Source organism: Gadus macrocephalus, chromosome 11, assembly GCF_031168955.1.
Source record: "Gadus macrocephalus chromosome 11, ASM3116895v1".
Classification (NCBI taxonomy): Eukaryota; Metazoa; Chordata; class Actinopteri; order Gadiformes; family Gadidae; genus Gadus; species Gadus macrocephalus.
Window position 1 is genome coordinate 438,034 of NC_082392.1, and position 14,775 is coordinate 452,808.

At 46.3% G+C, this 14,775-nt stretch overlaps 2 protein-coding genes across 3 annotated transcripts in view; one reads left to right on the forward strand and one right to left on the reverse strand.

Moving 5' to 3' along the window:
- The first annotated feature begins 8,369 nt into the window (after positions 1-8,369).
- Positions 8,370-12,438, forward strand: ube2l3b (ubiquitin-conjugating enzyme E2L 3b). Its single transcript, XM_060063974.1, has 4 exons — positions 8,370-8,529; positions 10,409-10,504; positions 10,896-11,082; positions 11,643-12,438. The coding sequence occupies exons 1-4, from the start codon at positions 8,503-8,505 to the stop codon at positions 11,795-11,797; spliced, it is 465 nt and encodes a 154-aa protein (XP_059919957.1). The 5' UTR covers positions 8,370-8,502; the 3' UTR covers positions 11,798-12,438.
- Positions 12,439-13,107: 669 nt separating this feature from the next.
- Positions 13,108-14,775, reverse strand: part of ydjc (YdjC chitooligosaccharide deacetylase homolog) — a 7,579-nt gene continuing 5,911 nt past the window's right edge. Inside the window, exons 5-6 of one of the 2 annotated variants that reach the window (XR_009527933.1) lie at positions 14,183-14,578; positions 13,108-14,077 (exon numbers count right to left, since the gene is read on the reverse strand). Coding sequence is in view for 1 of the 2 variants with exons in the window: in XM_060063972.1 (XP_059919955.1) it covers positions 14,266-14,578 (313 nt within the window). In the remaining variant the exon portion in view is untranslated. Of the gene's footprint in view, positions 14,579-14,775 lie in introns of both variants that reach the window. The other variant, XM_060063972.1, reaches the window with a different exon arrangement.

The following is a 14,775-nucleotide window of genomic DNA, read 5'->3' on the forward strand; positions in this document are numbered from 1 at the left end:
AATTTGTTTCTGTTAGGTTAAGTGGGGTTAACGGGTTTGGGGTCTTTATTGTTTGTGTGTTGTTTATTGTGTGTAGTGTTGCCGCCACCGTTACCGAGACTTGCATGTCCGTTGGTTGGGTGTGCGGTGCGCTGTGTGTTGCGGGTGTGTGTTAAATAAAGGCAGCTCTCGGGATCGTGCGGTGTATGACGCACGAGAGTTGCGTCACCGTTTAACCTGGGCTCCCGTCTCGTGCAGAACAAGTTTGACCATAATGTCAAACTTGTTCTGCACTTTGGTTTCCTGCATTTAGACAGCGATTCTCTGCTGCTGAACTAGCTACATGTTGCTTGTTCTATTGCTGTCTGGCATTCAGAAATATAAAATGGAAGTTTACAATAATTAAACATAAAACATGTTTTGCATTCTTTGAAATGTTTTTTTTTTTAAATGTTATTAAACTTAATTTGAAATATTAAGTTAACAACCCTGACTTACTTTTGAGTTTTGTAAAATATAAAAATCTTAGTTGGTATAACTCTCACTTTCAAGTTTGTCTAAAGAGGAAAATGTAATTATACAAACCAAATAATATTAGTTGATGGAACTTTTTTAAAACTCAAGATCTTTTGTTGGGCTCAAAACTCAAAAAATTATTGCAGTAAGTTGCCTTGCAATTTTGAGTTTTCTCAACTTTTTGTTTTTTTACAGTGTTGGGTCTGATGGCGTCGGCGCTGGTAGTGGTCCCACTTGGCCGCCTCCATATGAGGCCGGTTCAGCGATGGGTTGCATCACTCAGACTGAACCCGACGTGCCATGGCCATCGCCGGGTTTTGATCTCCATGGCGTCTCGGCGCTGCGCCCTTGGGGACGCGCGACCTTTCTGACTACAGGCGTTACCATGGGAACTGTCCTGGCGAGGAAGGTCCTTTCGACGGATGCCTCTCGGGCGGGCTGACGAGCCATATACGAGGGCAGATCAGTAAATGGCACGTGGAGCTCACATATGCAGTTTGTTCACACATTGTAAAAAATGAAAATTTGAGAAAACTCAAAATTGCAAGGCAACTTACTGCAATCAATTTTTGAGTTTTAAGCCCAACAAAAGATCTTGAGTTTTAAAAAGGTTCCATCAACTAATATTATTTTGTTTGTATAATTACATTTTCTTCTTTAGACAAACTAGAAAGTGAGAGTTATACCAACTAAGATTTTTATATTTTACAAAACTCAAAAAGTAAGTCAGGGTTGTTAACTTAATATTTCACATTAAGGTTAATAACATTTAAAATAAAAAAACATTTCAAAGAATGCAAAACAAGTTTTAAGTTTAATAATTGGAAACTTCCATTTTACATTTCTGAATGCCAGACAGCAATACACTGTAAAAACGAAAACTTAAAATTGTTGGTCTCATTATGATTTCTGAGTAAAATGAATATAAAACATTCAGTATTCATGTCAACTGTGCAATGCAATTTAGTCCAACCAACAATGTTGAGTTTGGGTCAAGAGTTGGGCTCACTGTAATATCTTTGTTAGCAAGACACACGGGTTTAAGTCAGACTCTGTCTGAGGCTGGGCTAACTACGGTGCACATGCGCATTTCGACACTTTGGAAAATACGGGGTTTCCTAACGGAATTTGCAGATGGTAAATATTGTGGCGACTCCTACCCCCCGGGGAGTCTGGGTATTCGTATAACGGGTTTGGGGTCTTTATTGTTTGTGTGTTGTTTATTGTGTGTAGTGTTGCCGCCACCGTTACCGAGACTTGCATGTCCGTTGGTTAGAACAAGTTTGACCATAACGTCAAACTTGTTCTGCACTTTGGTATGCTGGAAAACAAAAAGTTGAGAAAACTCAAAATTGCAAGGCAACTTACTGCAATCAATTTTTGAGTTTTGAGCCCAACAAAAGATCTTGAGTTTTAAAAAAGTTCCATCAACTAATATTATTTTGTTTGTATAATTACATTTTCCTCTTTAGACAAACTTGAAAGTGAGAGTTATACCAACTAAGATTTTTATATTTTACAAAACTCAAAAAGTAAGTCAGGGTTGTTAACTTAATATTTCAAATGAAGGTTAATAACATTTAAAAAAAAAAACATTTCAAAGAATGCAAAACAAGTTTTAAGTTTAATAATTGGAAACTTCCATTTTACATTTCTGAATGCCAGACAGCAATACACTGTAAAAACGAAAACTTAAAATTGTTGGTCTCATTATGATTTCTGAGTAAAATGAATATAAAACAGTATTCATGTCAGCTGTGCAATGCAATTTAGTCCAACCAGCAACGTTGAGTTTTGGGTCAAGAGTTGGGCTCACTGTAATATCTTTGTTAGCAAGACACGGGTTTAAGTCAGACTCTGTCTGAGGCTGGGCCAACTACGGTGCACATGCGCATTTCGACACTTTGGAAAAAACAGGGTTTCCTAACGGAATTTTCAGGGGTTTCACCTAAATTCCTGCACGTCGTGGGTCTTCGCTACGTATAGGGATGGCAAAATGATTATTTTCCGGGAACTAGTTCTTTCAGTTCAGTTCACTATAACTATTCGTTTGTTTGATTCGTTCGTTTTGATTTGTTCGTTACGTCAGATTACGTCATTTGACAGGGAATCTCACAGGAACTAGTTCTTCTTTTTTTGGGGAACCAGTTCTTGTCGTTCACGTTCGGGATTCGTTCGATCGAATCGGTCGCGACCGACTCATCCCAGTTCCATGTTGGAACTGTGTTGTAAGCCGCACAGCTGCTTTTACAGGTTATGCGTAGTTGAATTTGACACGGCCTCTTCAGATATGTCAGCAATGTTGTTGCTGTTGTTACAATTGTTATGCACTGCACAATGACATGTTTACAAGATGGTAAATATTGTGGCGACTCCTAACGTAGATTAATCGAGATTTGAAACACTTCGACTAATTTAAGAGAGAGAGTGCAAAAGAAATCGAGGGGTCCGGAGCAAGAATTGACAAAAGACTTTATCGTGCAGAAAAACAACAACGACAACAGCCTGAGTGGGTTTGCAAAGTCACTGCTTGAACTTCGGTCCCAGCCTTCCTTTATACACATACAGGAACTTCTTTAATACAATGGAGGTTCCCTTGTCCCTAATGAGGTTTCCGCCTAGTCAATCTTCGTCTCAGCGTGTTATCAACCGTGCCCCGGTCTGAGGTCTGCAGGGATTAGCCTTGTTAGCCAAAATGACCCAAGGCTGAAAGGTGGAGGTCAACATGACTTGACCCCGCAGTTCCCAGGACATTTCTGTGCGCCTACCATCTGCTCTGAACCCAGACTCAGGCGTCATGTGCTTTCCACTATTTAAAATATTAAGCCTATTAATAATCATGGTTTACTATAGAATATACTCACTAATTTCTACCACACATCCCCCCTTTATGATCTAATAAGATCATAACAAAAACATAACAGAAACGTAACAGTCGTTTGGGTCATATTCTACACTACATTTGATCATCGTTAAAAAACCTTTAAACATGTTCAGGAGTCTCAACCTGGTTTAAGGCAAAAAAGATCTATCAAATGTTTAACATGTCTAACTAGAATTCACACATAACACAGTATTTTCAGCATGCATTGGAAATAAGCATTTCAAAATATATGACATAAAAATATGAAACTCAAAAAATGACATTTCAAAAAATAAGTAAATAATAGAAATTAAAAACTAAAATAAATTAAAAACTGAAAACTGTCAACAAGCTTGCATGGATTGGGATAGTTCTGATTATTGTCATGTACCGGTATACTATATAACGTGGGGGGTTTGGGCACCGTAGTGGCCTGGAACCCATTAGTCCAATGTCCATTTGTTCACACAGTCTGAAATGGTTGTGGTTCACATGAAGAGGTCACCAGTTAAGAGAATAGGACCTCCTTCTAATGTCCGATTCTCACATTCCGGTCTCCTTTCTAGTGTCACTCCAATCTATCTCCCCATAGAGCATCCTCCCCCAGTCACCCGACTCCTCTATGCCAGACACCATTTTATTGAATTAAATTGGATATGTACTTCGCACCGATTTTCCCTATGCGCATGTTCATGATTCTGGCGGAAGGTTAATGCACATAACGGTTGGTTATTCGACATAACAGTAAACACAAATTCATTAACTTGGTCTCGCGGTGGTATCTGAGCATATAAGACTATTTTCCCTTTGTTGTCAACCAGTCCTGAATGATTTTGGGCCGGATTATCCTGTGTTCCTCTCTGGCTTTCTTCAGTAGGCCTACCACCCCCTAATTCCTGGCCCTTCCAGGTTTGTGTTGTCCCCGTGGTTTCATCCTTCCTCGGGGTCTGTGCTTGTGCCAGCGGAATCTGGCACAACCCGTAAAGGATCAGAAACAGGCTCCCCGTTTTCAGCATCACCATGCTTCTGTATCTCTTGGCTCGACTGGATCTGGTCCTGGGGCAGCTGGTCAGCCCCACGTGTGTCTGCGTCTGGCTCCTCCTCCTCACGCTCGTCTCTGGCTTTAGGTTGAGCAGCTTTTGTGCAGTGGTTGAGATGATACCACGTGGCACTTCCTTCCACTTGGATGGCTGTTGGTGTTGCGTTGGTGACTTTGTATGGTCCTTCTCTCCTGGGTTCGTTTGTTCCACTTTCTCCTGAAGACTCTGAGATACACGTGGTCACCTGGCTCCACCCCCCTTGGTGGCTCCTTCTCCAACTCTGGAACTCTGTCTTTCTCCTGTTAAAAATAAGCCTGTGTATGCCAGTTAGTTGTCCCATATAGCGTCTTAATTCAGTTTCCAATTGTTCCAATGGAGGTCCTTTGTGAGGCCCTCGAATGACAGGCGAAGGCATGGGTCGACCCGTAAGCATTTCATGCGGGGTTAGATGCGTCGTTCTGTTAGTTTTCATGCGATAACAATTAGTGTCAGTCGTAGTGCATTAGTCCTTTAAGTTAGTACTCTAATTTTATTTTGTTAATCTTTGTTTTAAGCGTCCGATTCCTCTCTCCACCATACCTTGTGGTTTGAGGAATGTAGACACAGCCTAATCTTTGTTTGACATGCAGATGTTAAATCACTTGTTTGAGTGTTTTCTGAATAAACGCTGCCCTATTGCCTGAGCTAATTTGTGACGGAATTCCAAACCTTGGCATGACTTCTCTAGTCAGAACCTTAATTACCGTAACCGCACTTTGGTCTTCTGATGGGACTGCTTCTACCCATCTGTTGAACACTGTTTTTTCAAATATTTCACACTCATTTAGCTGGATGTTAATCATTATTTGCAAGTATGGTGAAGAAAAACCTTGTTTTCAAATTTTTTCCTAATTCTCCTCAATACCTCCTCCCTTGCGCAATGGTCAAAGCCATGCGCAGTAAATGATAAACAAATCTAATAACGTTGTTGGTGCAACCAACGTCGAAACGTGTAACCTTAAGCATCAGCAAACTGAAACCAATCTTTTGGGAAGGGAAATCGAAACCAGTATGTCCAAATCCTAAACCCCATATGGGTGGGTTTACCATCAGCCGCCTGAAACCACGCTGTTCCAAAGTCATGCATTAAACCGAAAAAACGTACATGCATTAGTGGCCTTCTATACCACAAAGGAAAAATAAAATAAAATAAAAACGCGACATACCCCGTTCCAAGACCACTTCTGCTGCCATAGCTGACATATCTGACTCCTGTTCCCCCTCCACCTTTCATCAGCCGGCTTTTCCTATGATGGTTGCAGTCCGTCACTCCATGATGAAGTGAGCCAGTGCTCACAGTGACTCTGCCAAGTAATCGTGACTGTGCCTGATTTAGGTTGTCCCGGGCTTCAAGGTGGGATCTTACCCGTCGTTGGCTAACCAGCCTTCCATACTGGCTTATTGCAGGATGCCGTACCTGGGATACGATCAATCCCCACCTATATGGTGGTATAGATCGCAAAGTGGAGGGATGGAGACAGAGTCATCAGCCGCATCTGCCTTAGGCAGCCATATGTGTGCGTAATGAATACAAATCAGGGCGACTATAAAACAAAAGATAATTTATCAGAGTTAAAATGATTAAAGTGTTGCAGCAGTATTAGTGGCATTTGAAGGTAAACCCACTACTTCCGAATCCAATTTGACAACATAGCACGTATGACTCCTTCCCAGCAGATGTGGCGTCAACCCACCTACTGTCCTTTACTAGGGAGATGTGAAAGAAAACAAAAATCACAATATTAAAACTTGCATTTTCAATATTGGGCGACTCACTTTTGTGTTAACCATTACTCAAAATCACAATTCTCTTCATAATCCTACCCGATTGCCCTACACTATCTATTTAAATTGGACGACCTAATTAAACCTTTTATTCTACCTATTGCTTGCATTTAATGTTTTCCATATTTCAATTCACTACTATACCAAACCCAAATCCTCTATGTTGATCTTAACTAGTTTATTCAACACTGAATTGATACATTGTTTCTATTTAGTAATTAACCATTTTGTTTTATCTGAAGCGTGCTTGTGTATCCCCTTGTGTACTCCATCACTCGGAGTAGGAGAGGATTCTCCCCTACCTCGGCAGCCCTGACACACACACGAGAACAGACTCACATACGCATCCTTTCTTATTTTATTTTACTTATTTATTTTGAATGACATGTCATTGTGGATAACCTAAATTAGAAATTTGGATAACGTTTTATCATACTTATTCGGTCTAATTTTTAAGTATTGCCGATTGTTTTTTCTAAATTATAAGATCACTTTTAATAAATTGTCTATTACTTATCATAATCTCGAGGGAAATATTTTATTTGTGTTGTTATCTTGGCACCTAGACCTCGTCAGGTCCAAGCACCAAAATAACATCCACCTATCCACGCAGAGTCCATGGGTTGGGTCTGCTCCTCTTTTGATGAGTCACTTTACCCTGGCGCCATTGAACCCATTGACTCCTGTGGAGTGTGGTGTGCAGACAATTTTTTAACGCTAATTGCTCATGTTTTTTTGAGTCTAAATAATTATTCCTAAATCCTGTAATCACCATGTAACTTGCTCAGGGACACAGCAACACTCAGCTAGGAGAGATGTGGATCGAACCAGCAACCCTTTGGTTACTAGACAACTGCTCTACCTAATTTCTACCACACTCCTACCCCCCGGGGAGTCTGGGTATTCGTGATGCCGGTTGGGAAAAAGGGGTTTATTGCCTTTTGTCAATTTGTTTCTGTTAGGTTAAGTGGGGTTAACGGGTTAAGGGTCTTTATTGTTTGTGTGTTGTTTATTGTGTGTAGTGTTGCCGCCACCGTTACCGAGACGTGTATGTCCGTTGGTTAGAACAAGTTTGACCATAATGTCAAACTTGTTCTGCACTTTGGTATGCTGCATTTAGACAGCGATTCTCTGCTGCTGAACTAGCTACATGTTGCTTGTTCTATTGCTGTCTGGTATTCAGAAATGTAAAATGGAAGTTTCTAATTTTTAATTCTAATAAAGTGAACTTAAAACTTGTTTTGCATTGTTTGAAATGTTTTTTCTTTTTTTAATAATATTAACCCTAATTTAAAATATTAAGTTAACACCCCTGACTTATTTTTTTGAGTTTTGTAAAATATAAAAATCTTAGTTGGTATAACTCTAACATTCAAGTTTGTCTAAAGAAGAAAATGATCTTTTCATGGGCTCAAAACTCAAAAATTGATTGCAGTAAGTTGCCTTGCAATTTTGAGTTTTCTCAACTTTTTATTTTTTACAGTGTGGGCACTGTTTCAGGGGGTCTCAGGGGAAGAGATATGTGCGGCTGCCAGCTGGGCGACGCCTCACACTTTCGCTAGATTCTACAGGTTGGATGTTACTGCGCCTAATCTGTCTCACACAGTCTTGAGCGTTGGATCGGTGAACATGCCTGTTTGATGGGTTTGCACACTGGTACTTCTTTGGCAATACGGGAGTTACTATATCCCATAGTGAGATACCGAGCGAATATTGAAAGAAAACTTAGGGTAAAGAAATAACCAAGGTTTTCTGATATATGAGTGAGGACGGCGCTCGGCATGGGCGAGCTAGGCGACCGCCTAGGGCGACAAATGCGTTGGGGGCGCCCTCTGGTGGCGCCCTTAATTAGTCAATTAAAATATACGACGCGAACGGAGAAGGGAGGGGGCGCGGGAGCAATCGCCAGGGCGGCCCGAACCCCCCCCCCCCCCCCCCCTGCTCGGAAAACCTGTCCAGGGCGCAAGTTGATTTCGAGTCGCCTAGGGCGCCGAAACGGCCAGCGCCGGCTCTGAGTGAGGTATCTCACCAGACCACCCTCCTTGCCCTGAGCGAGGAAGAGGTGTTTTGCCTATAGACTGAAGAGATGACGTGACGACGGGAGTTATGTAGTAGGAGGGAGCCCCTCCTCTGCAGGCAGACGTCACGTCTGTTGGCCAGTCACGACTGGCGTAGTGTAAAATTGCTTCTGGGGGACAGCGCGAGGGGCGTGTCCCATAGTGAGATACCTCACTCATATATCAGAAAACCTTGGTTAGTTTCTTAACCATAAGTTTCAGGATGGCGGCGACCAGACGGCTAGCGAAGGTAAGCCATCACTCTCTCTACACTCACGTCACCTCCAACACATTCATACCAGGTCACTGGGTGTGTCTAGGGGCCCGCTGTGTGTGTTAACCGGGGGGTGTCGGGGCGGATCTCCGCCTGTGAGCGAGGCTAACCCCGGTCCTGTGGCACCGGAGCCCCGGAAGAGTGAGGCCGACCTGGGCCCCTCCGGACCCGGCCTGGGAGCATCCACACCCCGCTGAACCGCAGCGTGGGGGACGGGGGAGGATCGGAGAAGATGATAGAACATGGGTCCTCTACCTGCTTTCGCCCTTAGTTCTACTTGCTAGCTACTTTACGAAACGAAATGATGTTTATTTTCGTAACATATAGCAGTCCATTAGCATCTCCCGAGCTAGCAGCTCATCGCCTAGCATCTCTTAGCTAGCTGCTGGAGCTCTGCTGCTAGCCTGGCACTAGCTAGCCTGCTGAGGAGCTCCTAGAGCAGATGAGAAGCCACTAGCTAGGATAGGAGCTGCTAGGCAGCCAAGGGACAGCTAGATATTTGGCTACCTAGGTAGCTTTTGTTGAGCTAGCTAGCTAACCAACCAGTCATTGTTTGTGGGTGTTATTCTGACATTTAAAAACACGTCCGACGTTTGTTTTGGAGGATATCTCGAAGAAGGTTAAAGGAATGTTATTGTTGAACCAGCTGACAGCCTTCAGGTTCTTTAAACCTCTCATCCTGATCGTCAGCAACATAATGAAATGACGAGCTTTTACATTTCCACTGCCGTTTGACGTTGTAACGATGTTAGGTTGTGCCTTAATAATGTATAAAGGCAGATCGTTTAGTCATAACTATCGTGAAAACAAAAGTGATACTAAAGCTGAGCAGAGTATTTGATGACGATTTGAAACCCACTTCCTCATAGACATGTTGTCTCCTCCCCCCCTGTTGTTGTCGTATTTGACATGTTCATTATGGTATGTTCCAGATGCATCCTGCACTGCCCGAGTTGCTCTTGTGACGCCATTTCCTGGCTTGCCGCACTTACAGCGTTCCAGTTTCTCATTGGCTAGTTATTGTTATTGTAACCTACACTAGCCTCTTTTAACAAACAACACAATTGTACATTGTGTTGCACGAACAACAAGACGTGAAATCCATAAATTGGTGACCGGAATACAGTACCAATGTAATCAAGTGTGTGAATACATTAAGATGACCAACGTAGTACAAATATAAAGAAAATAAATCTCAACGTGCGCAGCCATTTTTGTTGTCGGGTCCTACGGTCAGCTTCACTGAACTTGGTATACTCTCAGTATTTACGACTGGGGCCGACCAAAAAGGGGGGTTCCTCCGTGAAATGTAGCAAGAAAGCTAGGAGATTTCCCCACTTGCAACTGGGGGGGGGTATACAAGGCATCTGGAACACACCATTAGCCCAGTTTCCACACTCGGGTCAGCATAGGCCCGATTGGTCGATGGTCCTACCGGTTTGTTTTGGCCCTAGGGCCCTGTGGTACCTTCAGAGGGCCCTGTGGTACCTTCAGAGGGCCCTGTGGTACCTTCAGAGGGCCCTGTGGTACCTTCAGAGGGCCCTGTGGTACCTTCAGAGGGCCCTGTGGTACATTCAGAGGGCCCTGTGGTACATTCAGAGGGCCCTGTGGTACATTCAGAGGGCCCTGTGGTACATTCAGAGGGCCCTGTGGTACCTTCAGAGGGCCCTGTGGTACCTTCAGAGGGCCCTGTGGTACCTTCAGAGGGCCCTGTGGTACCTTCAGAGGGCCCTAGGACCCTTTGCTGTGGTACGTTAAGATGTTTGTTTTCATATCGGGGCCTCACCGATTTGAAATCACGAATATTAAACATGTTTAACGAGTTAACTTCTTTGTCTTCCCTCAAACATTCCAGGAACTCTCTGAAATCCGCAAATCTGAGCTGAAGAACTTCGGAAGCATTCAGGTTGATGATACAAACATATTGTCATGGCAAGGACTCATTGTGCCTGTAAGTGGATTCCTCTATTGCATTGAATTTAAGTGTATGCTTTTTATAAACATCCCTTATGCTGTAACGTGGGATGTAATTGCTAATTCATTGTATCTGTCTTTGAGTGATTCTTGAGGATGAGTTGGTTATTTTAATGATGAAAATAATGCAATCGGATTGAAGCAAAACTCTTTCTCCAGGCAGCACTGGTCTCTGCCCTGTTCACCACTGGTCTCTCCCCAGTTCACCACTTGTCTCCAGTTCTCCACTGGTCTCTAGTTCTCCACTGGTCTCTGCCCAGTTCCCCACTGGTCTCTGCCCAGTTCCCCACTGGTCTCCCCAGTTCCCCACTGGTCTCTGCCCAGTTCCCCACTGGTCTTCCCCAGTTCACTCCTGTTTTCTGTTCTAGGACAAACCTCCCTATGACAAGGGGGCCTTCAGGATTGAGATCATCTTCCCTCCGGAGTACCCCTTCAAGCCCCCAAAGATCACCTTCAAGACCAAGATCTACCACCCCAACATCGATGAGAAGGGCCAGGTCTGCCTGCCCCTCATCAGCGCCGAGAACTGGAAGCCTGCCACCAAGACGGACCAAGGTGTGTGTGTGCTCGTGGTCCATTACACACCCAGTAGTTTTGTAGTGTAGCGGGTTCTAACAGAGGGTGTGTGACCTCTTGTGTCCCCTGTATTACAGTTTGTGTGTTGTGTGGCCCCAGTATGACAGTGTGTGTGACTTGTGGCCCCAGTATGACGGTGTGTGTGTCCTTTGTCCCCATTATGATGGTGTGTGAGACGGTGTATCTTGTGTCTCCTGTATGACAGTGTGTGTGTCCTGTGTCCCCATTATGACGGTGTGTGTCCCGTGTCCCCATTATGACGGTGTGTGTCCCGTGTCCCCATGGTGACGGTGTGTGTCTTGTGTCCCCTGTATGACGGTGTGTGTCCCGTGTCCCCATGGTGACGGTGTGTGTCTTGTGTCCCCATTATGACGGTGTGTGTCTTGTGTCTCCTGTATGACGGTGTGTGTCTTGTGTCCCCTGTATGACAGTGTCTGTGTCCTGTGTCCCCATGGTGACGGTGTGTGTCTTGTGTCCCCTGTATGACAGTGTGTGTGTCCCGTGTCCCCATTGTGACGGTGTGTGTCTTCTGTCCCCAGTGATCCAGTCCCTCATCGCGCTGGTCGAAGACCCCCAGCCGGAGCATCCCCTCAGGGCCGACCTCGCAGAGGAATACTCAAAGGACCGGAAAAAATTCTTTAAGAACGCCGAGGAGTTTACAAAGAAACACTCAGAGAGCCGAGAAATCCTCTGAGCCTCGGCCCCGGGCCCCTCCCCCCCTCTCGCTCTGTCTCTCTCACCCGCCCAACCAAATATCCTCCCTCCTCCTGGCCTCCCTGATGCACCCTGCTCTCACCTCACTCTGTCTCCTCGCTTTCTCTCTCACTCTGTCACCTCACTGTTTAACCCTCTCTCACCCTCCCCCTCTCTCCTACCTCCCCCTCTCTCTTACCTCACTCTCACCCTCTCCCCTACCTCACCCTCTCTCTTACCTCACCCTCTCTCCCCACTCTAACCGGCCCCCCTCTCCCCCCCACCCCCAGGACGGTGTTGTATAACTCACCATGCTGTGTCTAACTTTCTACTGTTGAATTAAAAGCACGGAACCTGTGGTAGAGCGCCCCCTGTGAGTGTTAGAGACGGCGGTGTTTCTGGCTGTTGTAGTCCTCACGCATAGCCCTGTTGTATTTTAAACTATGATTCCCTTCCCGCTCTCCCGGAGCCCGTCTGCTGTCCCTGGCCCGGTCCAGAGGGGGAGGCCCCGGGAGCCGGCTCTAGAAGACCCTGAAGGGACATCCCGTCCCCCCAGGGCCCTCGTTAAACACTCCCCCCGCTGGTCCACGGCTGTATGCTTGGGTTTCTGTGCCAAATAAAACGGCACTGAGCAATCTGTGAGACGTGATTCCGATTTGTTTGGGTGTGTAGTGATTCTAGGCCAGGGTTTCTGGACGAGTGAAGGCATTTCCTTTATCCCTCATCTACTTCCTTTCACCGTTTACTTTAAATTATTTTAATTGGCTTTGGGTGCCCGAATGTTTTGTCCTTCTGTGTCTGCTGAGACCGCCCCACAACCCAGTAGACCCCCCTGCTGCCTGCCTGGGAGCCACATGACGGGACTCTGAAGTCCCCCCCCCCCCCCCCCCCCCGGGATGTCTGTCCAGGTGTTGAGAGGACAGGGACAGACCCCCCCCCCCCCCTGTGAGCCGCTCTGACCCGGTCCGCTCTGGTTTCATAATAAAGATGACCCCCGTTAGCCCGTCTGTCTGCCGGGACACCGGATGCGTTGTGTGTCTGCCTTTTCACATTTGGGTGTCCTTAGTGTTTTATTATTGGGAGGTGTGTGCGAGTTGCTTCTTATTGGGTACAGGTCGGAAACATTTACAGCCACTAGGGGGCACCAGAGCAGCCACATGGCGGGACGGCTGAGAACTGATCCAATGAGTTCCAGTCAACAGGCAGAAGTTGGCAGCAGTGACGGAGGTCTGGCATTACCGGACCGTTGGATTGGGTCACACCTTAGACTCAAGGTGGGATAAATCAAAGCTGGAGCTCCCACACCATAAATGTATTGTATGAACTTTAATCCCCTGTTTGCATTGTATGGCGTGTTACAGGAATTACTTTGGCTCTACACACTTAACTTACTGAGTCCAGAACCAAGGGATGCATGTGCTAGACATATTCAATATCACTGGAACAATTAACGGCATTATTATTCAGTAATTATTAATAATATTAATGTGGCAGTAGTGAGCATTGCATTGTCTGTTAGCAGACCTGAAGGTAGTGGAATGTAAACCAGGGAGTCTTCTGGTTCCCCAGCCTCACAGGAGGTCAAGAGGGTGAACCCAGGCTGGCAGTAGTGTTACACAGACTATGAGGAACAGAGCCCGACAGCCTTCCGTCAGGAAGAGTAAAAACCTGTTTAGGTACATGAGAGCCTGAAGCTCTTTGTGTGAACGTCCTTCATAATTCCAGTTTCTATATTCACAGTAGTCACTGAGCGTGATGAGTTCTAAAATGGTTGCAAATAATATTCATAAGTCATACTTAAACACGAACACGGCACAACACCTGAGAGGGTGTTCTGTCTGTGTGCTTAGCACCCTACAACAGTCTAGCGCGAGCTACTGAACACCCCCACCTGGTGACGCTAGCTACTGAACACGCCCACCTGGTGACGCTAGCTACTGAACACGCCCACCTGGTGACGCTAGCTACTGAACACGCCCACCTGGTGACGCTAGCTACTGAACACGCCCACCTGGTGACGCTAGCTACTGAACACGCCCACCTGGTGACGCTAGCTACTGAACACGCCCACCTGGTGACGCTAGCTACTGAACACGCCCACCTGGTGATGCTAGCTACTGAACACGCCCACCTGGTGGTGGCCTCTAGCTGACTGAGGACAGGGTCATGGCGGAGACCTGAGTACCTCCGTTTCTCTATGGCTTAGGGTGGAGTTCAGGTGGAGTTCAGATGGCTTTAGGTGGAGTTCAGATGGCTTTAGGAGGAGTTCAGACGGCTTTAGGTGGAGTTCAGATGGCTTTAGGTGGAGTTCAGACGGCTTTAGGTGGAGTTCAGATGGCTTTAGGTGGAGTTCTGATGGCTTTAGGTGGAGTTCTGATGGCTTTAGGTGGAGTTCAGACGGCTTTAGGTGGAGCTCAGGAGGGGGTGTAGCAGCCGGGTGCAGCTCCCTTGGGCCTCGGGAAGGGGTCCTCAGAGGTCCTTGAAGGCACAGAGCTGGACCCCCTCCTGGGCGTAGAGCTCCAGCAGCGCGGGGTCTGAGAGGGTCTCCATCTCCCGCCGACGGTCCGCCGAGCGGGAGAACTCGTCCGGCCCCGCACCGCACCCCCCCTCGGCTGGCCGGCTGGGGTACCCCGGGTGGGCCATCAGCTCGGCAGTCAGGACGCGGGGCGCGGGGCAGGGGGAGCAGGGGGGGGGCTCCAAGGCCAGGCGCAGAGCTCTCCTCACGTTGGAGATGGACATGTTCTGGCCCATGGTGGTCAGGCCCAGGTAGACGTCAGGCCACCTGGAGAGAGGCAGCAGGACACCATGTGAAAGCATGTGTCATACAGGGTTAGGGTTAGCCACTAGGGGGTTCCCTAGAGCCTAGCCTCTAACGCCCTCTAGGGGTTCACTAGGGAGACCAGCATGTGGTTCCTCTAACGGCCTCTAGGGGGTTCAGTACAGACTAGCATGTGGTTCCTCTAACGGCCTCTAGGGTGT

What these genes read in the sequence shown, in the direction of transcription:
- ube2l3b (XM_060063974.1), top strand. Translation starts at nt 8,503, where the DNA reads ATGGCGGCGACCAGACGGCTAGCGAAG. An exon ending in GGCAAGGACTCATTGTGCCT is followed by an intron (nt 10,505 to 10,895) that starts GTAAGTGGATTC and finishes TTTCTGTTCTAG; the next exon opens with GACAAACCTCCCTATGACAA. An exon ending in TGCCACCAAGACGGACCAAG is followed by an intron (nt 11,083 to 11,642) that starts GTGTGTGTGTGC and finishes TTCTGTCCCCAG; the next exon opens with TGATCCAGTCCCTCATCGCG.